Raw genomic sequence first — 23,986 nt, 5'->3', positions numbered from 1 at the left:
CAGTATTTGATTCTGAAAAAAATTAGGGACGTGATGAAAATATCAAAAATGTCATGGAACTGGTTTAAATTTGATTTGGGAATTTGGGCAGGATTGAAAAATATGAAAATTCGTTGCAGGACTAGAATGGAACAAATCAGAAAATTAGAATAATCAGATTCGGCATAATTTTGATAATCTATGCAACCAACAAGCAATTATTTCATGTCATCATCATTCAAGCAAGCATGATATTTAATATAAAGCCCTAAACATGCCGCTAAGTTGAGGTTTTACCTAACCAAAAGTTTGGGGGCGTTTCTGTAATATACGAAAGCTGTCGGACGAACGGGTCGGATCGGATCTGATCGGTCGGCCGGTCCGAAGGAAAAAACCGCCCGAAAGGAGTGGGCTGGTCTGGAGCAATTCGGGCCGGACGAAGACTTGGGCTGCGGAAGGATAGATGGGCCGAGGTTGGCGGATTGGGCCGACTGGGCTGGACCTGCAACAAAGAAATAGTGGGCCGAAGCCCGTCAGTGAGGAGCTCCGGAGGAAGGTGGTGCTGGCGGCGCCGATCGGCCGCGAGCGGCGGTTCCGGCTGTTGGACGCCGCGACGACGACGCGAAAAGGATCGGGTGAGGGGTCTGAGCACCGCCTGGGTCACGCCGGCTCCGATCTGGGCTTCGCTGATGGCTGGGACGGTCGGAATCAAGGCGATTTCACAGTTTTCCGGCGTTATTCCGATCGGGCAACGATTTGCAAAATTCTCCCAATCCGAGAGGAATTTCGCGATTTCTTTCTGTGGGTTCCCTTGTGTGTCCGCCGAATTAGGTTTTCCCCCCTTTAATTGCAGTTTTCGGTCGAGATTTTAGCCGATTTGGGGAGGAAATCGCGGAATCCGCGATTTCCTATTCTGGGCGGCCGGCCAGATCGCGGGCAGCCGGTTGCCACTGCCCGGCCTGCCCAGAACAGAAATTATTATTATTATTTTTTTTAAATTAGGGCCGGCGGGTCACGGGCAGCCGGTCAACGCTGCCCGGCCTTGCCCGGCCCTGCCCGAGATTTTTTTCTTTTCTTTCCTCTTTTTTATTATTATATATATATATTTTTTATTATTATTAATTAATTAATTAATTTTTTTTTAAAAGGTGATAAATAGAAAAATAACAATTTTGCCCCCCTGGAGCCGATGGACCGAAATTGGGTGCTGACAGATAGTCTTCAAACATTTATCTTGTGATGATAAACGTTTCTTCTTGAGCTGCAAGTTTCCGGAAATGCTATCCTGTCCTTATCTGCAGGGAGATATTCTTAAGGCATTGGCCACGGGGAAGACTGTTATCTCAAGAGCTTTCAAGCGTTTTGATTCTCATCATGTTCGTTTCGCAATGGCTTACCCCATTTACAAGTTATCATTTTCCGGAAACTCGACAGTGGACCAACGCTGCAAAGCCGCTGCAGGGTGAGCATCTTTTTCCTTCCTTTTCCTCTCCTTTGAAGGGAAAAATATTCATCAGTCTACTACTCGGCACAGGTACATGGGAGCGATCTTCAGATTCGACTCATTTGCTGAGCACGTACTAGGGCAAATAGATGTAAGGCATACAATCTCTGTGTCTATATATGATGCAACTGAATCTCCTGACTGCCTGCTTTTGTATCGGTGGGGAAATCACGAGAACTCTCGGTCCCTTCTGCATGAAAGCGAGCTCAAACTCGGGGATCCATGCCGGAGATATAGGGTCATGTGCCGGTCAGTCCATCAAAATTGCTCCATCCGGTGCAGCCCCAACTCTTAGCCAATTCTTTCCATTCTACCAAGCAGACAGTTGAATTCCCCATACTCTCTTCTCTGATGTTGCAGGTACCAACACAAGGCACCCCTCCCTTGGATCCCAATAGTGTTCTCAGGTTTAACCATCCTGATCGAACTCCTACTAGGATGTATACTTATAGGATCGACAGTTCATAGTCTGAAAATTCAAGAATTGAATGCTCAAGCGGAGGCCTTCAACACCACAAATTCTCAGGTACTTACAATTTTCCCGAATCTTTTATTCTACTCTATCCTGTGCATCCTTATTCTGTTTTCTGTCTTCTCTCAGTTTCTGTCAGAAGCTTCCCAGGAAATCAGAAAGCCTGCATACAGTGTACTCGGTAAGATTGAGCTCTTATGGTCTTCGACTTACAGGCATGAACTTCCAAAGCAACACAAATTTTTAACAGTCCTAATGTATTCATTTCCCACAATTGCAGAAACTCTGAGACTGGTGCTCAGAATGGAACTAACTTCACCCCAAAGGGACTACATTCAAGTTGCTCGAGAAGGCTGGGAGAGACTGATAGATTCGATCTACGAGGTTCTTGAACCGGGAAAACTCAAACCTCCAGATGTGACAGAGCAACTTGCCCTTTGAAGTTCAATCCACAGAGAGCAGAACATGAACAAGTCTCCTTGGTCAGCGAATCTTTAGGCATTGATAGCTATTCGAAAGGCAAACTCAGCAATGATAACAAACCCCAATACAATAAAGCTGTGAATTTTATGAACGTGTTTGCCATCTGTGAAAGAAGCAATAGAGATCCAATCTATATTGAGCACCAAAAAGGTTCAAACTTTCTTGTTCATAAGATTGCAATATACAATAATTTGTAATCTTCAGTTCGAATCAGACAACTTCAACCCAGAAACAGCACCATTGCCGTAATCCCATCCCTTTCCTCCCAAGAACAAACAGCCTTACTAGCTAACAAAGATTGCATTGCAATGCCCTAATTACCAAAAGTCCTATGCCAACGGCTTCTAAGCCCTCTCACCCCTGATCCTGCGGGCGAGCTGGATGTCCTTGGGCATGATGGTGACCCTCTTGGCATGAATCGCGCACAGGTTCGTGTCCTCGAATAGCCCAACAAGGTACGCCTCGGCGGCCTCCTGGAGGGCGGCGACGGCGCTGCTCTGGAACCTGAGGTCGGTCTTGAAGTCCTGGGCTATCTCCCTCACCAGCCGCTGGAACGGCAGCTTCCGGATCAGCAGCTCCGTGCTCTTTTGGTACTTCCTGATCTCCCTCAGCGCCACCGTCCCGGGCCTGAACCTGTGCGGCTTTTTCACTCCTCCGGTCGCCGGGGCCGACTTCCGGGCAGCCTTTGTGGCCAGCTGCTTCCTCGGCGCCTTGCCTCCAGTCGACTTCCTTGCAGTCTGCTTCGTGCGGGCCATTTCAGCTTCTCTCTCGAGAAATGATTTCGGTTCCTGATCAACAGATCTTCCGTGCGTCTGTCGGCGAAATGGAGCGATGGGAGATGGCCGGAATCTTGTCGCCGGCTTATATAGCAGAGGAGGCGCAAAGGCGGGATTTTTAAATGTTTGAGCAGATGTTTCCAGATTTTGGAGGAAGATCTCAACCGTTGAACGATACTTAATCGGGCAGTCAGAAGAGGCTAATACGGACTTCACGCGGATAGAGATCCGTGGACTCTGTGAACAGCCAATGAGAGAGTTTCTTTTAAGCGGCGGCCTTGAATTAAGTTGGGGTGTGTTATGGGCTGGCCGTCAGACCCAACATGCCATAATCTGCCCAAGCCCATCAGGCCCACTTATTCCGTTATCTGTTTCCAATCCTGGACCATGAACCAAACGGGGTCTTAGCTTCCGTGTTGAAATTGAATTAATTACGACGAAATTAAAAATAAAAAGTCTACTATAAATATATACATACTTTTTCGACACGTCGAGCTAGTTAGGTGCCCATGAGACGCCGTGAGCTAGAGGCTATTGGACTAATTTAATTTGGATCGTAGCTATAGAACATATACAATGTTTATTAATTGGCTATCCACAATTAATTAGTCGTGTTACTTCTAGGGCACACTACTAAAAAATAGACTGTATTAGAAAAAGAATTGTTATAAGTATATATTGTGTAATATTTGTGTGTATATATAAAACCTACTCTAATATGTATAACAAAGTCAAAATATGCCATTTTATCATGGCAATTGGAACCATGCTTGCAACGGAACCTTACTTAGGTCTTACTATGCCAAGAAAAAGCCCTTCATAGGTCCTATATATACACAATATTCAAAATGGCACGCCGCAAAAGTTTATAGAATGATGAATAACGCTTACTTGTTATCATGATAAAAATATCGAGACTTACATCTTCGAAGGACCGACATCACATCGTAAAGTATTGTGCGGTGAAATTTTATTATTGGAATGACCGAGCAAGATGTAGGCGAAATTAATTTATCGAGACATAAAGACTATGTAATACTAGTGTAGATTATACTTATTTCATTGCATTACAGAATCAATATTAGAGAGGGTTTTGATTTTTTTTTTTGTTTTGAAAAAGAAAAAAGAAGTGCCTGACGACGAATCAACATTCGGGAGGATGAAACAACAGGGAGGGGACAAACTGTGAACACTGTACGAGGAAAGAATATTTCCTCTCGAACTGTCTCCCTCCGCTTTCGCCCAACACCCTAAAAGAAAAAATAAAAAATCCGACCAGTCCGGCCGGCCGCGGGGAGTGTGACCAAATTGTTCAATACTAATACTTCATGCATTTGGCTCAAGAGAAGATATATATATATATATATCACAAAAGCAAGCATGCATCCATGTCTGCCTGTCTGTGTACGTAAATACGCATGTAAAATGTAAAAATCATATATGTTTTTATCTTATCTGTCATATATAATGTCTCGTGCATGGCAATGGCATGCCTCTGCAGGAAACAAATCGGGGAAAAGGAAGAAAAAAGAAAAGGAGAGAGAGAGAGAGAGAGACCACAGACAGTCCCATTTTCGATCCCCCATCGGCCACTGATCCTCTATCGTTCCTTTCATGCATGTTTGTGCATCATACCATGCTAGCTGTAAGTAAGTACTGAAACTGAATGAGACAAACATACTCCATTACACTGGAAATCATCCAAACATGCCCACATGCTGTCTACTATACCATTATTCTCATCATATTCATACAATTATCTATATGTACTATGCCTGTAAGTATACTTTATGTTAAAAATTAACTGCATATATATATATATATATATATATATATAGACACACACACTATACCCCACGATAAGTAGGGCTGCATGAAAGACATTCTATATATATGAATTGATGTTAAATCAGGCCGACCGAATAACCAGATCGGTCTAATCTTAGGGCTAGCTCGGCAGGTCGTCTGTCTCTTTTATACATACACTAAGTATATATATAACCGTGCAGTGTCCATATATATATTTATATCCACTTTGGCAAATGTACAAAGATATAATCAATGTTGATTGGTTCAAGCAATTCGGCATTTATTTCGTCTAAATAAGGTATCGAGTTCGAGTCCTGTGAATGTAGAAAATTAACACCATGAGAGTTTTACCCATTAGTAAGTCGACCCGACTCAACTGAATTAGTTGAGATCCAATTAAACTTCCGGATACCAAGGTTCACACCGAAATATATATATATATATATATAATATATATATATATATGCAACATTATATCTTCTTTTTCTTTTTTTTATACGAGGGGTTACCTGGATTTTCCCAACTAATCCCCTCAATCCCGTGATTGGGTGAATGCTTGGTACTCCTTCATGCTATTAGGCCAACTCCTCTGAGGTTATGTAGAACGATATATCAAAATATGTTACACGGACACGTGTACAAAGGATAAAAGAATTTGGCACAAGCAACGTGTTATCTATATATATATATTATATACAAAATTATTGGCTGAGAAAGTCTGTCTACGTACGTAAAAAAAATATCTATACGGGACCGAGGACGACACAAGCAACTTGGGGGCAGCTCACGGATCAGATAATGCCATTTTTAGCTCTGAAACAATCCACTCACGGCTAACGGACTTGCATTGGAAGATGCTAACCATGTGGCCGGAGATTTCAATGATTGTTCTTCAATTCCCTTCATTTTTTGTCACTTATATCTTCTTTGGATAACTTGGCCATGCAGATAAAGCTTGCAAATAATTTATTTGCCCAAGAAAAGAAAAATTCGATAGATCGGGCAGTTTTCGAATGGTGACAATATAACAGCCAGTTAAGATGATCAGACCAACTACTAATATTGTTGAGAACTTCTCTATATGAAATTCTTGCACCTACGGATCCCTGCCTCGTTTTAATTATCCACTTTCGAGTCTGAGAAGATTCTTTTGAATGCATGACATGTATATATACATATATAGAGAGAGAGTTTTGAGTCCGCCATTGGATCCTTTTATTATTTTCTTTCGATTAGGAGGAAAGTTCATAAACTTAATACGATGATACTATTCCTTTTATTTAGATCACCAAACTCGTTAAAATTTGGGTTTTATTCATATAGATCAAAAGATGGTAATATATGACAAACCACTATTTTGTATGCCCATCGAGAGAAACAAAGTGCTTATATTTCTTTCTATCGCGTCGAAGACATATGTATTGATCTATTCTAGATCAGGATATATACTAATCAAATTTTCATATGACGCATAGTTAATTTGACGCGTTTCCTCGATAACCGAGTACGAGCAGCTTCTCGATTCAGCAAGGGGAGAAATTATGGAAATACCCGCAGACAAACTATACCTACTACACGCAATTAAAGGATACAACATCAACATTAATCACGAGCACAACAAATGACGGACTAGCCAGCCACAGAAGATAATGATAATAATGGAATTTGGCATATATTAAGGGGAGAAAGATAAAAATGGAATTAGGAATTAGGAAGGAAGGGAAAGCTATGAGAGCTTTTTGCTGCATGTGGGCGGAGGTTGACAAAACTTTTGACATGTATAGCTTTTTGCTTTGTGGGGATGTGGGGGTTGGTTGGCCTCATACCAAACTCAGTCGGAAAAAGTTTTTACTTTCTGATGATAACAGGACGATACTCATAAATTGATAATATATACATATACACACACATATATGCACCCCTTTTTCCTATCCAAAGGAGTAGTTATAGAAAAAAGGGAGGCAAGCTATAGCTTCATGCATTTAAACAATTAGTATTTCAATAAATAATCTCTCTTTCCGACCTGTAATTCCATATCCTTATATAATAATAGTAATTATTCTTCTATCGTATAGCTTTTAAAAATACATAAAAAAATGAATAAACAAATAATACAATGGTTTTTCTTCTTTGTAATCTCAGGAAAGGGAATCATGTTTGCGACCTTTATTTGTGGCTTAAAAAATGCTCTAAAAGCTCCCAAATTTTCTCCCAATAGAGCTCACATTATGATATAGACGGGTCTTTCCGAAAACGATTCTGCAAAAGTTTACGTTAAATTCATTTACAATTTAAGTTGTGATTGAATCTATGATGATATTGAATTTTGTTCTGTTTTTCTTTTTTTGGGTTTACGAATGAAGTAGTGGATTGATGAGCATCTACACCATCCCATTAGGTCCCCACACTGATCAATTTAGGATCATCCCTCATCACTGGATTCATTGCTCAAGAAAGAGATAGACAGAGAGAGAGAGAGAGAATTAAAATTGATATGGAGGGCATTCTGTTTATGTGTAATAATTTTATCTGTCCCCCACACACCTTCGACTCTTTTCAAGCAAAAATTCATACTTTTTTTTGGGTAAATAAAAAAAAATAAAAATTTATCTCTTTTCAAAACGAAAGTATAATACAGTGACACATGATTTCACCTGATAATTTAAAAATTTTAAGTTCGATTTTCGTAATAAAATTACCTATACGTCCGACGTTTATAAGATTGTTTATTTTCTTATACTAGACCATGAATCTTTTTAACTTTTAACATAAAAATTTCCATCTAATCGCAGAACAACTCAAGTTTCTACTCTAAATTAATTTGAGGGAGAGAGCTCTTTCATATAAAAGGTATCGAAATCAGGTTCTTTTTTATTAATTGCCATAACGGCTTCTCGATCAATTTGATATATCGCATATTATTTATATGCATTTGTTCAATAGCATAGATTTGGCATGGTGTTTCATTTTTTCCATCAAATCATTTTAAGAAACTTAAGCATATATTTCTATGTATGTTTATTTATTAATTAGTTATTGCATTGGTTTTCATGATAAAAGGTGCCTCAGCTGAAAATAATTTTCTAATCCGATATTTTATGGTTCTGCTGTTGCTGTCAATAACATACCTTTTCATGACCCGATCGATAAGTTTGCATGCAAGAAGGCGCAAAATTTGGTTGATAACTATATTTATATTTAACAAATAATAAATATGCAAAGTCTCTCAATTATATTATTCATTTATTCATGAGACCTACACGTCACCAAGATTGGCATCATTAGGTTCATGTAATTTTCCTTTCTAGCAAATTAGGTTTCCACTCCCTCTTAGTGTGCTTGCAAGAAAAATGGAACTTGGTACTGTGTTGGCAACTACCATTTCAAAGGGCCATGACGAGACATATTGGCATAATTGCGAATGCGAGTGCGAGGAGATTTAAAAGCGACTAAAACTCGAGTGCAGACCGTCCTTTTCAGGTGCTTGTGCGTTCTCAAGAATCATGAGCTAATTCACGATACCTGCGAGATATGATTTACTTTCGATCCACACACGTCCTTCGATCCAAATATATTCCGTGTACATGTCTCGTTGCTTTGCTCATTCTCAAAAATAGGAAAGAGTTGCATGGGAAGAAAAGTAACACTGTAAAAACGCAATCTTACACAAATAAAGGAGAGTTTTTATATTTTAGTAAGTCAACTTGGCTCGACTTTATTAGTCATGCACATTGGATTTCCGAATACTATGATTTACATAGAAAAAAATACAATCTTACAAAAGAGAGTTTATCACAGTGTCGCATGCCGCACTTGGTAATCAAGAGGGTCTAAATTCGATATTTAGTGGGACTACCTATGCCCCTTATTAATTATTACGATTTATATTTTATTATACTAAGCGCATAGGTATCCCTTGTAACAAAAAAAACTGCACTGTCACGTGAGTCGCGTATACGTGGTTCGGAGTTTGGCTTGAGGCCTTATCTAGCTGTTTGTTCGGTTTGATCTCCGCTGGAGAACTGAATTAGCGTTCGGCTTCAAAGCGTGATTGGCTTGGCACTCGAGCCAAATCAGAAAATGTCGAATCCTCGTGAGAACCTAACCTAACCCAATCGAACCGAACCGAACTGACCTGAGGGGGGGGGGGGGCATCCAATGATGTTAGGCATATATAGGAGCAAAAGGAGCAATGATGTATTCATGTATTGAAAGCAACACCATCTCTCTCCCTCCCCCAACCTCCCACCACCTCATGTTTGTGGGCACGGTCCATATTGGGAAACCGGGGCAGTTTGGTAATCTCAGCCCTCCCACCCCATGGTCATACTCTGCTCTTGGGCTCTTGAAGTGAAAACTACTCATCCTCTCTGTCCCTCTGTCTCTCTCTCCCCCCTCACATGCCTTCACAAATTCCTTTAAAAACACAAAACAAAACAAGACCTCTTTGGATTCACAGACACTCCTTGTCTCTCTCTCTCTCTCTCTCTCTATAATCTCTGGTTGTCCAAGATTCTTCCAGGAGATGAGCCTCACCCCCAGAAAACCAAATCCAGCCGTTAAATTCCCACTTGCTGACCAATCTTATTCCTTTCTTGGAGCTTTTCCTTATATCATCTGCTGGCCTGAACTGAGCCTTCTGGTCTCTCTCTCTCTGTTGTAGGCTTGTAGCATTCACTGTTCTGTTGTTCCATGCTCTGTTAATGGCTGCTGCCATCTCCCAGGTCTTCCGAGACCACACCAGCACCAACGCTGGCAACCCCGAAGTCAGCCGGCAGGAGATACAGGCCGCCATTGCCAAGGCCGTGGAGCTCCGAGCTCTCCACGCCGCCCTCATGCACGGCAACACCAACACCAGCAGCCCCTCGTCCAATTTCAGGTTCCCCGCACCATCAGCAACGGCAGTAGCAGCTTCCTTGTCCTCCCCTGTTCCTCACCATGCCTCCCACTTCTCTGCTCAGGACTACCCTGTCTTCACCCCGGTGAGTTCTCTTCCCGGCCATCCTCTTCATCTTTTGCAGAATTTTCTCATTGGCTTTTGCAGTTTATGTTTTTCTCTTCATTGGGTCCATTGTAGATAGTCAAGTTTATAACTTTATATGCTCCCTACAAGTAATATGTATAAATGGGAGGGAGAGAGTTCAGAGGTCTCTTGATGAATCTGGGGGAGGTCTTGATTTGATTAGACTGTTCGTTGTGTCTTCATTTACTTCCATTTGTGTCCATTCTGATTCAGTGGATGGTCGCCACCCATTATTGTTCCGTTAATGGAGTCTCCAAAGATATATCTTTGGAATGGCAAAAGGGAAAAAGACGAAGAATTCATTTTAGACTCAACAGAGTGACAAAGATGCCGACTTTGTGCTGCAGATTTTGTTGACTTTTCGTAGAACCATAACTTCCATGTCTTTCTGGTAATGGGAATTCCTGATTATAGTGCGTTCATTAGACTTTGACGCCATTCTTGTGTAGACATCGATCCGCTTTTTGAATTAAGCCGTAAATGCCAAGACATCGACTCGTTTTTTGAATGAAATGATGTTATCCGGTCGAAAAAGCAAGTAGAAGGTGATGTAGTCGAATAAACAACTGAGCCTTTTAGATTTTTGATCCTGGACAGAGTTACGAGGACGACCCCGTCCATGGATACCATCAGACGGTGTCAAGAAGTCGAGCCTTATCAGAGAGCTGGGACGACTACGGGCTGCTGGGATTGGAAAATTATGATGAGACAATTTTGTCCGAGTATAGGAGGGATAACTTGTCCTCGAGGAAAGGCTTGCCCTCTAATTTTGTCAGCTTAGAGTCCCATATTTGCCCCGCTGAGGATCAAAAGTCAGTCACCGGTTCTTGTGCTAATAACGTATCCGTGCTTCAGACCTCCCCGGGAGCTGAATTTTACAAGTCCAGCAGGAGGAACAGTATGGCGGACTTTAAGTCGGTATCTTCTTGCAATCAGTGCAAGCCTGCGATTATAACTTCGGAATCGGAGAGTGCCACCAGGAACAGCAAGAACTCAAATGTGGTTGCTCCGGTAACGAATTCTCAGTCATCAGTTCAATCGTCGCAGACTAAGAGCCGTGGGGTATTTCTCTCACGGCTTTTTCCTCGGCTGAAGAAGAAACACAAGAACGAAGCTTCCCCGAACAGGACCGAGTCCGAGGAAGTATCTCAGATTTTCAAGGACCTGGGAATAATGTCAGTCGAAGCATTGAAGAAGGAGCTGATAGAGGCAAATGAGCACAGAGATGCGGCGTTAGTGGAGGTTGCAGAGATGAAGTCTTCCTTGGGGGAGCTGAGACAGAAGCTCGAGTACCTCGAGACGTATTGTGAAGGGCTGAAGAGAGCTCTGAGGCAAGCAACACCGGCCAAGGATATGCAAAATCCTGAGAAACCGGTGATGTTCCCGTCGAAGGGGAAGCCTTTCAATAGCAATGGAGAGAATGCTATGCCCGTGACCGAGGAAGTGATGACAGAAGGATTCCTGCAAATTGTGTCGGAAGCGAGATTATCAATCAAGCAGTTCTGCAAGACCCTTATCGGTCAGATTGAAGAAGCCGACAGCTCGTTAATGGACAATCTAAACTCGCTGCTTCAGCCCTACAAACTGTCGCTCAACTCTCGGTATTCGAAGGCAGTCCTCTACCACCTCGAAGCAATCATAAACCAAACCCTCTACCAAGACTTTGAGAACTGCGTCTTTCAGAAAAATGGCTCCCCGAAGATCTTGGACCCCCAACAAGACCGACAAGCCCAGTTCACATCCTTCGTCGCGCTCCGGAATCTGAGCTGGAATGAAGTCCTAAGAAAGGGGACAAAGTACTACAGCGAAGAGTTCAGCAAGTTCTGCGACCAGAAGATGAGCGGCATCATCGCAACCTTGAACTGGACAAGGCCGTGGCCTGAGCAGCTCCTCCAGGCATTCTTTGTGGCAGCGAAATGCATTTGGCTCCTTCACCTGCTGGCCTTCTCGTTCAGTCCCCCACTCGGGATTCTAAGGGTAGAAGAGAACAGAACATTCGACTCGCACTACATGGAGGACATGCTAGTAGATAGGCAGAGGTCAAACGGACCGAGTAAGGTAAAGGTCATGGTGATGCCTGGGTTTTATGTTCAAGGCAGGGTCTTGAGGTGCAAAGTTCTCTGCAGATATAAGTCAGTAACTTAGCTTGAGTGAGTTTTAGACATACTGTTAATTTTTCTTCAGATTTTTTTTTTTAAAAGCAGTCTCAGGGAAAGAGGGGTCTGTAGGTGTAAGTTTATTGAATAGTGGTTTGTCAATAAATGGCAAGAAGTGTTTGAGGATTAGGTGAGACAAGTTGATGCTGATTCCGTCACCACCACCTAACCACAGAAGCCAAGAACTTGACGTCCCGAAACTGCGAATAAAAGGGCTTGGCTCGGCCCGTGGAGGCAATTTGGACCCCTTCCTGAGTCCCACTGACCAACAACGACGCGACCGGCACCGGCAATCTGGATGATCTTGGGATCATAGGCTGATGTGCCATATGGACTTTGCTATCTGTAGTATATATTTCAGCAGCAAAAGTGCAAAGCATGAGTAGCTCAATGGGAAACCATTTGGGCCCATTGGGCCAATATTATGTTGAGGACTTACTGGGCCTAGGTCTACTTAGGGTCCATTGGGCCCATGTTCTATTTAGGGCCCATTAGGACAGTCTGCCCTACGTACCTATGTGTCCTTCCTTTTGAGTCATAGGTAACAATGACCAAGCCCAGATGCTGCACTATGGCACCTTGCATTTGCATCGACTTCTATCTAGCCCCAAAGACTGCATTCAGTGCCCTATGGATTCTTGAGAAGGCTTCAAAGGCCATTCTATGGGATGAGATCAGGACCCCTGGATCCTCGGCTTGAGTCGGCTGGTATATTATCGGCCAAGGGATTACGCATATAACGAATATATCACAGGACTTATATTACGAGCTAATGGTTATTAAACATATGCAAATGGTATCAAATTTGTGACAAGCCGTTTTTAAGGGGGGAAAAAAATCGTTGAGTCTTGTGACACAATGCCACCCAATATATCCGTTATACACGCAACTTTCTCGTGCAGTGAGACCCTCGCCGGGTATTACGACTGCGACGTTGAACTACAAATGTTGTACGACTAGGACCAGCCAGAGAAAAAGTAGAAAAGAGTGAACCAATTTTTGAAGAACCGTGAGACTGGGAAATCGACTGAAATTGGCCGCCTAAATTCAATACTCCATTAAAGACCGATAGTGGCTTCCTCGACATACCATTAAAATATCAGTGTGCAAATTTTGACTTCCACCAAGAAATTTTTATTCATGACCCTTTTCGCCCCTTTTTCTTTGTCTAGAATACTTTTTCTTCTTAACAAGTTGAGACAAGAGTCGCACACATCGCCCATCAAGAATGACTCCCACCGACCACGGCATACGAGTCAATCGAATTGAGTTTTTAGTGGGCAAATATTATTTGCACTACAAGAATTTGAAACTGGATTGGATCAAGCCGAATTAAAATGAATGACTCAGTCACTAAACTGATAATATTCGTTATCTCAATAAAAGAAATAAAATATCGCTCCCATCAATAACGAAACAAAGTACATTAGCAAGCAACATTTTATATAGACGAACTTATATGTAATATAAAAATTTTAAACTCATTGAAAACACCATGTAACTTAAAATCTTTTTAATAAATTAGCCTAAAAATCACCTTATGTCTCCGATGAAAAATGCTAAATCCTCATAAGAAATTATCCTTAAAAATGTATTTGAAGGGTACATATTTGGGAAGGAAAAAAAAAAGGAAATTTTTTTTATTACGCCTTTGGGGCAATTAAGGGCAAAATAGGAAGAAAAGTAAATGATAAGGAGAGAGAAGCATAATTATTTGCAAGAGATTAAAATGAGACACGTGTCTTCTTCAGTCACTAGGTTGTTATTAGGCTGAAGGTTCTAACATTTCTTATAAGCTGGTCAAAGTTTGTGCTTAAATGATAATTAATCTCGCCAAATAGACTGAGCAAATTATGCGATCTTTAGAAAAAGAAAAATAAGAGAGCTAGTCGTAAATGTCGTCAATTAAAGTAAGACCCCACCGAAAGTTCTATTTTTTCTTTTTTTCTTTTTTAATAAAAGTTCGATCCTTTAGTATACCTAATACGGTCCCATGTGTGTTTTTTCTCGGCATCAAAAAGACGAAATTGTCCCTTCACATGGAAGATCCAGTCCCCTTCACGGATCTTGATAACATGATATTATGATTGTTTAATTTTAAAAAAAAAAGAGAGGAGAAAATCCGATGATTGATGGATTAATTATAGATTTGTATTTTCCTTTTAGACATAGTGAGGGCAATTATGTCATCTTAATCTCGACATATGACTCAATAAAATTGAACTTTTAGCATAAGGATTTTGTCTAAAAATATAAGAGTTTGACACCGGTTTGAATCAAGCTGATGATGGAATTGGATGTTTTGGCCAATATGCTGATGATACTCATGGTCTCAACGAAAAAAAAAAATCTCCCCGATGACCAACTACAAGATGTAATACAATTGACAGACAATATTTTATATGAACAATCTTTATCTGCAATATAATATTCGAAACTCGTTAATACACCTTACAATCATGGTTAATCCAGTACTTGAATGATAATTAATCTCAACAAAATAAGCTGAGAAAATTATGTAATCTTAAAAAGAGAAAAAAGGCTAATTATAAATGTCGTGGATCAATGTAAGACCCTACTGAAAGTTCAATCATTTTTCTTGGAATGAAAGTTCGATCCTTAAGCATAGGAAATATGGTATTTTTTTTTCTTTTCGACATCAAAAAGATGAAATTGCCCCCACATTGGCAAATTCTACTGAAGATTATCTTCTTCTCAAATCTTTATAACGGGCGTGGATGTTCTTATTTGGACATCTTGTTTAGGTTACCGAATTTATGTTCTTAATTTCCCGGCGTGGATATTGGCAGGAATTGATTGAAACTTTAGCATGGGCTCATGAACGCTTGCCTTTGGCTAATTTGATTTGATAGATCGATTAAGGAAAATGTAACATGATAGTGGGGGGAAAATTCTAACAAAATTTTATAGTTTTGTACTTAGCTGTTGGACATAGTGGGGGCAATTATGCCATTTTAACCTCAGTCCCCGCCCAATCCATCATATTCAACGAACGGAACGGAACGACTACTACATCTCCTGTCTAATAACGGAAACAGCTAAACCGGAGCTGCGGCTTTTTTCTTGCAGACGGCCGCGACGTTCGCTCAGAGCAGCCATGGAGACGGCGAAAACGGAGGACGAGGCGGCCGAGAACATAGTGATATTCCCATTCATGGCGCAGGGCCACATCATCCCCTTCCTCGCCCTCGCCCTCCACATCGAGAAGACGGCCAAGAGGAACAACAAGAGCTTCACCATCAACTTCGTCAGCACTCCTCTCAACATCCGATCCCTCCGCTCCTCCCTCCCGCCTTCCTCCTCCATCCGCCTCCTCGAGATCCCCTTCTCCGCCTCCGACGCTGACTCCCGCCTCCCTCCCGGCGCCGAGAACACTGACGTCCTCCCCTACCACCTCATCATCCACCTCCTCGAGGCCTCCACCTCCCTTCGCCCTGCCTTCAGGGCCCTCCTGTTGGGCCTCATCGCCGAGCTCGGCGGCAGGAAGCCCCTCTGCGTGATCGCCGACATCTTCTTCGGGTGGACCGCTGACGTGGCGAGGGAGCTCGGCGTGTTCCACGCGGTCTTCAGCGGAGCGAGCGGCTATGGGCTTGCATGCTACTACTCTGCCTGGATCAACCTCCCCCACCGGAACAGGGGAGGCCCCGTGGACGACGAGTTTGAGCTTCCGGACTTTCCGGAGACTTCCAAGTTCCACTTGTCCCAGCTCCCCCTGAGTATCCTTGAGGCCGATGGGACCGACCCGTGGTCCCTATTCCAGGCCAAGAACCTGCCCGTCTGGGTGAATTCAAACGGAATCTTGTTCAACACGGTGGAGGAATTCGATAACATCGGGTTTCGGTACTTTGTTAAGAAGCTCGAAAGGCCCGTGTGGGCGGTTGGGCCAATCCTCCTCCCGAAGGAGAGCAGGAGCTCGGTCTCGACCCAGCCAGGCCCCAACTCGGAGCTCTGCGCGGAGTGGCTCAACTCGAAGCCTGCACAGTCAGTTCTTTACATATCATTCGGGTCACAAAATACAATATCGGCCTCGCAGATGATGCAACTAGCAACTGCTCTGGATGCGAGCGGACGGGACTTCATCTGGGTGGTGAGGCCACCTCTCGGGTGTGATGTCAACTCGGAGTTCGAGACTGAGAAGTGGCTACCTGAGGGCTTCGAGCGGAGGATGGAGGAGTCAAGGAAGGGCCTGTTGGTCCGCAAGTGGGCTCCACAAGTGGAGATACTGTCGCACGAGGCGGTCTCGGCCTTCCTGACGCATTGTGGGTGGAACTCGGTGCTGGAGGGGCTGAGCAGGGGGTTGCCACTGCTAGGGTGGCCAATGGCGGCAGAGCAGTTCTTCAATGCAAGGCTGCTGGAGGCAGAGGTTGGGGTGTGCGTGGAGGTGGCGAGGGGGAAAGCAAGCGAGATCAGGTGGGAGGACGTGAGAGATAAGATCGAGGCGGTAATGGGGGATACCGAGAAGGGGCAGGAGATGAGGAGGAGGGCCTCGGAGGTGAGGTCGATGATTGAGAGCGCCATGAAGGTCGAGGGTGGCTGTACGGGGCCATCCCTGACGGCCCTGGATGAGTTCTTCAAGGTGGCTGCCACATCGAGGGAGAAGACAGAGGACGGGCGGAACGGTGTCCTCATTTGATCGGGGAAACTGTCCCAAGAACTCGATTTCTCGAATCTTTTGTGTTTTTGAGAAGATTAATGTATCATACCGAATATCGGTAATTCTACGGCATTAATACTTTATACAAAGCCGGCACTTATATTTTGGGCAATGAAAGAATTAACGACCGGAAAATGGGCGTTAGAAGCTTAGAATACGTTGAAATCCTTGCCTTCTTCCTGGAAGTGTCCCCAGAAAACCAACATTCAGGTGTCTTTGAGCTCATTGTCTTTCTGCAAACTTACTTCTCTACTGATTACTATCATTCAGAATCAGACAGTGCAGACATCATCGAACACCGCCAATTCCTATGTTCCCGATGAATCCTGACCTGATTAGCTCAACAAAAGTTCCTTGCTCCTTATATAGTTTGCAGTGCAGTTTGCAGTGCATACGCTGTTCATTTACAAGGACTTGAACTCGAGACATTGCTTAAACAGAACAAACGCCGAATCGCTTGAACCAAACCGCATTAGTTGCAATTTTGATAATTACAAGTAACACCGATATCACTTCACGAGCACAACTAATAAAATTAAGCAGACGGGACAAGTGCACGGTGGTCCTCATTTTCTAATTAATGGATGGCGGTGGTTGCATCTACCTAACTCCAGTAATCGCAGTCAACCGCTGACCTGTGTTCTTTTGCAGCTCCAAATAGAGGGGAATGTAACTGTAGGTTTCAACAAGGGCAATCCCCATCCGAATTCCATCGTATTACTAGTCGTCGTTGATCTCGATTAGAAAAATCATGACGGCCAAGCATGAATAACATGCCACGAGGCCCACGAAGAACACATACAAAAACAATAGCATGGAAACTGTTTGTCCCAATTGTACTTGCTGGCCTTCCGCGGACCTGATTCGGTTGAAAAGGCCACAGACTACTCACCAGTACTAGAGTGATGCCAATTGCCATCACAAACTGGTGACCGGTCGTCGGATTCCATAGCACTTTTAGCATAATGAAAACGACTTCTCCGGAATCGCATGAGAATAATTGGAAAGAGCATCTCTATATTCATATTAGATGTCACAGGGTCTAATACAGTGAACCCTATTATAACACCACAAGAAAGAAAACTAATCGAGCCACGGCTAGCGCATGAAAGTAGTGGGTAGACACACACGACAGACGCATGTTGTATAACTGAGTACTAATAGAAGATCTATATACACGAGCATATCAACTGCTGCAGTGTAGTGAGAGCACCATGATCAATCATTTGGTAAAAAGCAATCTATCAGCTGTAGTGTGGGATTTCTTGAGTAACCTACGTCGAAAGAATGATACGGTTACTAAAGCAGAATACCCATGTCATGAGTCCGTTGAATCCTCGGGGTTGCTCCACCAGAAGCTGACTGAGAGGCTTGCTGTTAGAGAACGCACGTAGTGCCACCATTTTGGTGGGATGTAAAGCATCTCGCCTGCCTCAAGAATACAGTCCACAAATTCCGAGTCCACAATCTTGGGGAACTCCTTCTCGTCTATGTTGTCCAAATCAACCTACAAACAGGAAGGAGAGATGAGCATTCCCACATTAAACAAGATGATCGGAGTCATTGGACCAAAAGCAAATTTAAATTTAAGAGAAATCTTCCTTTTGCCAAACTTTAATACAAAAGTTCAAGTATGACCAGAACAATAGTAGACTCACTCTCCACAACTAAACCAAACTATCCACATCTTCACCATATATAGTTGTAAACATCTACATGCAGCGCCCTTCTTTCGACAATAAGCAGAAAATCAGCAACACAGCTACCTGACTGGAATTGCAAAGCATTGTTTCACTGTGCGGGTAGAGTTCCTCCGACAAAGAAGAAGAGTAAAGCCGCACATACTTTTTGCCGACAACCTAGAAGAGGGCCAGACAAAGGGTAGTTAAAGGCACTTTAAGACAAGATTTTGGCTGGGTGCAAATCCGGCTGTGTTTAATAGTTGAAGAACACAAATAGTTTCAGAACATTAGAAATCCTGTTGCCCTCTGTTCCAGATCCAAGTTGTGATTCTCAATGAGATATAAACGACGAATCACAGTACCTGTGCAAGAATGTTGTGGTGCGGGTCATGGTGCAGTGGTGTCACGGTGCCAGCTGGACCAAACCAAGCGTTTACAGACCTTAGCCCTCCACCTCCAGCAAAGCAATAGTCGGGAACAAGGATATCCTTCCGAAGCTCACTTATCTAAGGTCAAAGCTTGTAGAACTCAGATGTATCCACCACAATACTTGTGATCAAAATCCGAGTAGTGAACTGCAGTATTCTCATATATATAAACGAAAGAGATGCCAGGACACGAAACTGAGCAGCTTTCCTGCATACCTGATCGAACAATTGATGCTGTGCAAGATATGTGAGGAGGGTAGGAGGGCAATCACTAGATTGCATTCGCTCAAGAAACTGGGAAAAGGTGATAAGCTCTTGCTTCCAATCACTACACAGATAATTCCTTCCAACCTGTGGAGCATTAAAGCTTTACCAGCTTTCAGTTACAGTGGACCAACTGGATTAAGCATGGAAGATCAAGAATAAACAAGACGAAATTTATGCTCTTAAATATGGTCTGATATTCAAATAAGATCATACACTTTCATGGGGGCATACAGAGTTGCATATTAAATTTTAAGCTGCTAAATACACCTCGTAGGTACAAGAGGAAAAGAGTAACCACCTCAACTGGAACTGTGCGATCACCAGCAACACTCTTCAGGTAATCCAGGTCATTCCACTTCGCTCTAGCTGGCCAGTGAGACATGCAGTCACTGATTATGACCGGGGAACCTGACAGGAAAAATTCACGAAGGAATCCCTCCAAAGATAAGGCGGACCTCTTCGCCACAATCTTTGAAAAAAGAGATTTTAAAGGCAAAATCCGAAGCACCTACAAGTTTGAAGTCAATATAAAATAGATAAGAAAAGTTTCAATACTTTGAGCTAGCAGCAGGAAAAAGTAAGAGTGAAAGCTCCATTTGAAGAATTGGAAAGTCATACAAATACCAAACACGATATTTAAATAGATAAGAAGACAGAATGCTGATATTTGAACTTTCAGATGAACAGGTGACCGAACAACCATACATTTGAAGCAGGACACCATGATAGAATGCTTAAAGGCACTGGCTCAAGTTCTGGGTCCTTAGCTGCTTTATGTCATTTCAATCTAGTATCAAAATCTCTTCCTTTTCTAAACTGTAAGCACATCTTCACAGACATTCTCGGATACATACTGATTTCAAAAATTCCATAGTTAAAACAACTTGACATTCTCTTTACCAGCCAGTTTGAATCATCTGGAACCATCTGGACTTCTAACAGATTACTAAACAGAGAAGAGTGACCTTTGCGGCTAGACTGGTAAGCAATAAAGAAATCACCTTCTCTTCATTGGAAAGTTTACAGTGAGGAAACGATTGACCGGTGGGTATATTAGCCGCATTCAAGATCAGAAAATGTAAAACGAGTTTATTACTATTCGCAGGGATGTCGGATCAAGGGCCGGGGGATTTTCAGATTTTCAGTGGGCCGAATGCATAATTTCATCAAATACAGGACATTTGAACTGACAGGTGGAAACAGATAAATGCATCATCAGTCTAATGCAAGGACATACGAGGATGTCACGGAGTAGCAAACAAAGTTTCAAATTTTATCTGCTCAAAGTTCAGAAATTGTCGGCTGGAATTCATTCGACAAGCATTGGTTCAGCTTGATTTGAGCCAATTTTCTATTGATTGAAGAGCCAGCATTCCGAATTGTATGGTGAAAACAGCGGACGAACCTCACCTCCTCCATATCTATGTCCTCCTGAACCAGCCTCTTACCGACACCATTGTGCTCGCCTTCTGAAACCCTAGCCTCCCTCGCTTTCACGGTGATTTTCTCCACGGCGGACTCCAAATCCTTCTTCAACAGCGTCCCTCCCATGATAAGCCCCATGTCAAGAACCCTCAGCGCCTCCTTGAAGTCTCCGTCCCGGTAGTGGAACTTCGCCACGTGGATGCACGCCATGGAGTAGGCGTCCCGCCAGATGGGCAGCACCGAGTGCCAGGGCCCGGAGTGGAGCTGCTCCCACGCCATCTCCCGCGACGCCTCCGCCGCCCGCATGTCGCCGGCCGCGGCCTGGGCCGACATGGCAGCGTAGGCATACCCGCCGTGCGCCGCGATTTCCTGGAGGAGGGCGCCGGACTCCCTGTCCAGAGTGGGCGTCTTTAGGTGGTCTCCGGCTGGAACTGACATCTGCGTCACACAGGCGGCGGCGGCGGCAGCGGCGGCGAAAGGAATACAAGAATATCAGAAGCTCTCTCTCACAGTGGAAAGACGCGGGAGCTGGAGGTTGGAAGAAAAAGGGCAAAAAGGGTAGCGGGAGAAAATTGCCACGACGGACGCCCCTAAATATCAACTTTTGCCTTTTCTATTTTTATTTTTTTTTAAAGAAGGGGAAGATATTTTTATTTGTAAATGAAAAATTAAGACATTCAATCAATTTTACAGCACTTTTAAAAGGAGGAAGATATTTATGAATCTGCATCAGCAGGATCAAAGGTCACGGAAGATATTTAGGATATTTTCCCATATAAGCTCGAAGTCCACAAGTGCCGATTATTAATTATTAAAGAATCGCGACGGGATATACTAATAGTATATCGTCGTATGATCAACAATAGTGATGTACAATGGTCTAAAGACAAACACACGATACCTGATGACTAAGCTTGTTTCGATGATTAGATCGATGACTGTTGTACATGTAAATTCCAATTGTATGATGGATAACACGATATATACATATACTAGTCAGGGATAGCCGTTCTAGAAAATGAAACTCACATCATCAATTTTGAAAAAGAGTATGAGAAAAAATAAAAAAATAAAATATTACGATTAAATGAGAGAAAAAAAAGTTAAAGTATAAATTTAATCGATTCACTTGCATTTAAGAATAAACATACGTTTCGCGAGTTCACGTTTAGTTGTAAATGTATTGTTTGAGAGCCAAACATGCTCATGTATGATGATTCATATTTATAATTATCATAAAAAATCTGAATAAAATATAATTTGATTTGTTTACCTTTTTTGGTGAACAAATTTGATTTGTTTTTTGAAAATATTATCTAATGTATTTTTTAAAATATATATCTATAAAACATATAATTTATATATATTTTTCTTCCTATATATACTAAAGGTTGTCCATGTAATAATATATTAATATATTTATATTATGTAACTGAACTGTGGGGAGTTTTGGTTGGCCTCGAACTAGCTTGGGATCAAGGATACCGATACGTTGTCCTAGAACTCGACTCTCAAGTGGTGCAGCGATTGCTATCAAATCAGCCACCGACCAATTCCTATCTCGATCCCCTAGTAAACAACATCAACAACATCCTCCATCGTGATTGGCATGTAGAAGTCAGTCATACATACCGAGAAGGCAACATGTGCGCTGACTGGATGGCTCGATGGGCAACTAGCTTCTCATTGGACTTTTATTTCTTTGTTGCTACTCCGATTGGTATTAACGCCCTCCTGAAGGGCGACTTTGTAGGGACTTCCATACCCCATCTTTGCGTAGTGTAGTTATTTTATTGTACAGGGCTTTTGCCCCCTCTATCACCGAAAATAAATAAATATATATTTATATTATGTATATATATATTTTTATTTATTTTCATGTTCATATTGATGTGATAAAATATTAATTTTTATTTTAAAAATTCAAGATTATTAAATAATATCTATACATATAATAAAATCTTCTCATTTGTTTCAAATACATTATGTTATATAAATTATAAAAATTGAAAAAAAATCAAGAAATCAGATTTTATGATAAGATATCTTTTAAAAATATTTTTTATTAAATATAATTTTCAAAAATATATATAAATAAAAATCTAAAAAATTCCTTACATAAAATATATGCTAATATGAACTTATTTTGATGTTAATATTAATGTGATGAAATATTAATTTTAATTTTAAAAAATTCAAGATCATTAAATAATATCCATACATATAATAAAATCTTTTAATTTATTTCAAATACATTATGTTATATAAATTACAAAAATTTAAGAAATTAAGAAATCGAATTTTATGATGAGATCTCTTTAAAAAATATTTTTTTATTAAAATAATTCCTAAAAATAAAAATAAATAAATAAAAACCTAAGAAATTCTTTTCATAAAATATATACTAATATATACTTATTAAATTTCACTCAGAAATCAAGCGTTCTAAGGTCATCTATTAATATATTTATATTATGCATGAATATATTCTTATTTTGATGTTAAAATTTATGTGATGAAATATTATTTTTTTATTTAAAAATTCAAGATTATTATATAATATCTATACATATTATAAAATCCTCTCATTTATTTCAAATACATTATGTTACTATATATATATTATAAAAATTAACCAAATCAGTAAATCGGATTTTATGATGAGATATCTTTAAAAAATATTTTTATTAAAAATAATTCCAAAAATAAAAAACTAGAAAATTTCATTTAGAATATTCATATTGCCTTCAATTGGAGATGAACATAGTATCCAAAAGATTTTATGATATTTTTGGTCTTTTTTAAAAATCGGATTTTATGATCAAGTATCTTTTAAAAATATTTTTTATTAAATAATTAAGAAAATAAAAATAAAAACCTAGAAAATTCAATTCAGAAGATTCATATTGCCGAGATCACCATAGTATGCAAAAGATTTTATGATTTTTTATTTTTTAAAATGAAATTTATTATTAATTTCATAGTAAAAGATAACTTAAAATTTTAAAAATTCAAAAAGTCAAGAAAATTTCATTCAGAAACTAGGGTTCTGAGATTATTTTACTGAGTTCACCTCGTGTCTCTCATTTATATATATATATATATATATATAGATTCTGTAATGCTGTGCAGATGATTTCCAGTGCCCTTATGCACGGCTAGTTATGACTGGGCCATCTTCGGTAAAACGCCTGTTACCTTCTTCTTGATAGTGCCATTTTTTAGATATTTATTGATTGATTATATTATGAGAGGCTGCGTTTGGATGTTTGAGAGGGAAGTTTCCATGGCCAATCATGGTGATGGT

The 23,986-nt window shown here is 41.2% G+C and overlaps 5 protein-coding genes across 8 annotated transcripts; 3 read left to right on the top strand and 2 right to left on the bottom strand.

Annotated features, from left to right (window-relative positions):
* The first annotated feature begins 1,241 nt into the window (after nucleotides 1-1,241).
* Nucleotides 1,242-2,587, top strand: LOC116211370 (histidine kinase 4-like). Of its 2 annotated transcripts, none has more exons than XM_031545728.1 (5): nucleotides 1,242-1,441; nucleotides 1,514-1,732; nucleotides 1,844-2,009; nucleotides 2,085-2,136; nucleotides 2,236-2,587. In XM_031545728.1, the coding sequence occupies exons 1-5, from the start codon at nucleotides 1,257-1,259 to the stop codon at nucleotides 2,394-2,396; spliced, it is 783 nt and encodes a 260-aa protein (XP_031401588.1). In that variant the 5' UTR covers nucleotides 1,242-1,256; the 3' UTR covers nucleotides 2,397-2,587. The 2 variants fall into 2 exon arrangements, with proteins under 2 accessions (XP_031401588.1, XP_031401587.1); XM_031545727.1 differs by having other exon boundaries at nucleotides 1,514-1,759.
* LOC116211374 (histone H3.2) lies at nucleotides 2,574-3,302 on the bottom strand. Its single transcript, XM_031545732.1, has one exon. It carries the CDS (start codon nucleotides 3,191-3,193, stop codon nucleotides 2,783-2,785), a length of 411 nt encoding a protein of 136 aa, XP_031401592.1. The 5' UTR covers nucleotides 3,194-3,302; the 3' UTR covers nucleotides 2,574-2,782.
* Nucleotides 3,303-9,287: 5,985 nt separating this feature from the next.
* Nucleotides 9,288-12,784, top strand: LOC116211352 (IRK-interacting protein). Its single transcript, XM_031545698.1, has 3 exons — nucleotides 9,288-9,665; nucleotides 9,748-10,005; nucleotides 10,644-12,784. The coding sequence occupies exons 1-3, from the start codon at nucleotides 9,549-9,551 to the stop codon at nucleotides 12,189-12,191; spliced, it is 1,923 nt and encodes a 640-aa protein (XP_031401558.1). The 5' UTR covers nucleotides 9,288-9,548; the 3' UTR covers nucleotides 12,192-12,784.
* A 2,416-nt stretch (nucleotides 12,785-15,200) lies between these two features.
* On the top strand, nucleotides 15,201-17,029 carry LOC116210929 (UDP-glycosyltransferase 92A1). Its single transcript, XM_031545089.1, has one exon. It carries the CDS (start codon nucleotides 15,321-15,323, stop codon nucleotides 16,854-16,856), a length of 1,536 nt encoding a protein of 511 aa, XP_031400949.1. The 5' UTR covers nucleotides 15,201-15,320; the 3' UTR covers nucleotides 16,857-17,029.
* An 839-nt stretch (nucleotides 17,030-17,868) lies between these two features.
* Nucleotides 17,869-21,267, bottom strand: LOC116210930 (lysine-specific demethylase JMJ30). 3 transcript variants are annotated; one of them, XR_004157581.1, is made up of 6 exons: nucleotides 20,665-21,266; nucleotides 19,553-19,762; nucleotides 19,204-19,338; nucleotides 18,922-19,065; nucleotides 18,536-18,736; nucleotides 17,869-18,384 (listed from the first exon to the last, which is right to left on the bottom strand). XR_004157581.1 is itself a non-coding variant. In XM_031545090.1 (6 exons), exons 1-6 carry the CDS (start codon nucleotides 21,115-21,117, stop codon nucleotides 18,196-18,198), a joined length of 1,224 nt encoding a protein of 407 aa, XP_031400950.1. In that variant the 5' UTR covers nucleotides 21,118-21,264; the 3' UTR covers nucleotides 17,869-18,195. The 3 variants fall into 3 exon arrangements, 2 of the variants coding, with proteins under 2 accessions (XP_031400950.1, XP_031400951.1); XM_031545090.1 differs by having other exon boundaries at nucleotides 18,644-18,736; nucleotides 20,665-21,264; XM_031545091.1 differs by lacking the exon at nucleotides 18,536-18,736 and having other exon boundaries at nucleotides 20,665-21,267.
* Between the last annotated feature and the right edge of the window lie 2,719 nt (nucleotides 21,268-23,986).

The sequence above is a fragment of the Punica granatum genome, chromosome 6 (genome assembly GCF_007655135.1).
Source record: "Punica granatum isolate Tunisia-2019 chromosome 6, ASM765513v2, whole genome shotgun sequence".
Lineage (NCBI taxonomy): Eukaryota > Viridiplantae > Streptophyta > Magnoliopsida > Myrtales > Lythraceae > Punica > Punica granatum.
The sequence above is the reverse complement of the archived record's forward strand: the minus strand, read 5'-3'. Positions and strand labels throughout refer to the sequence as shown.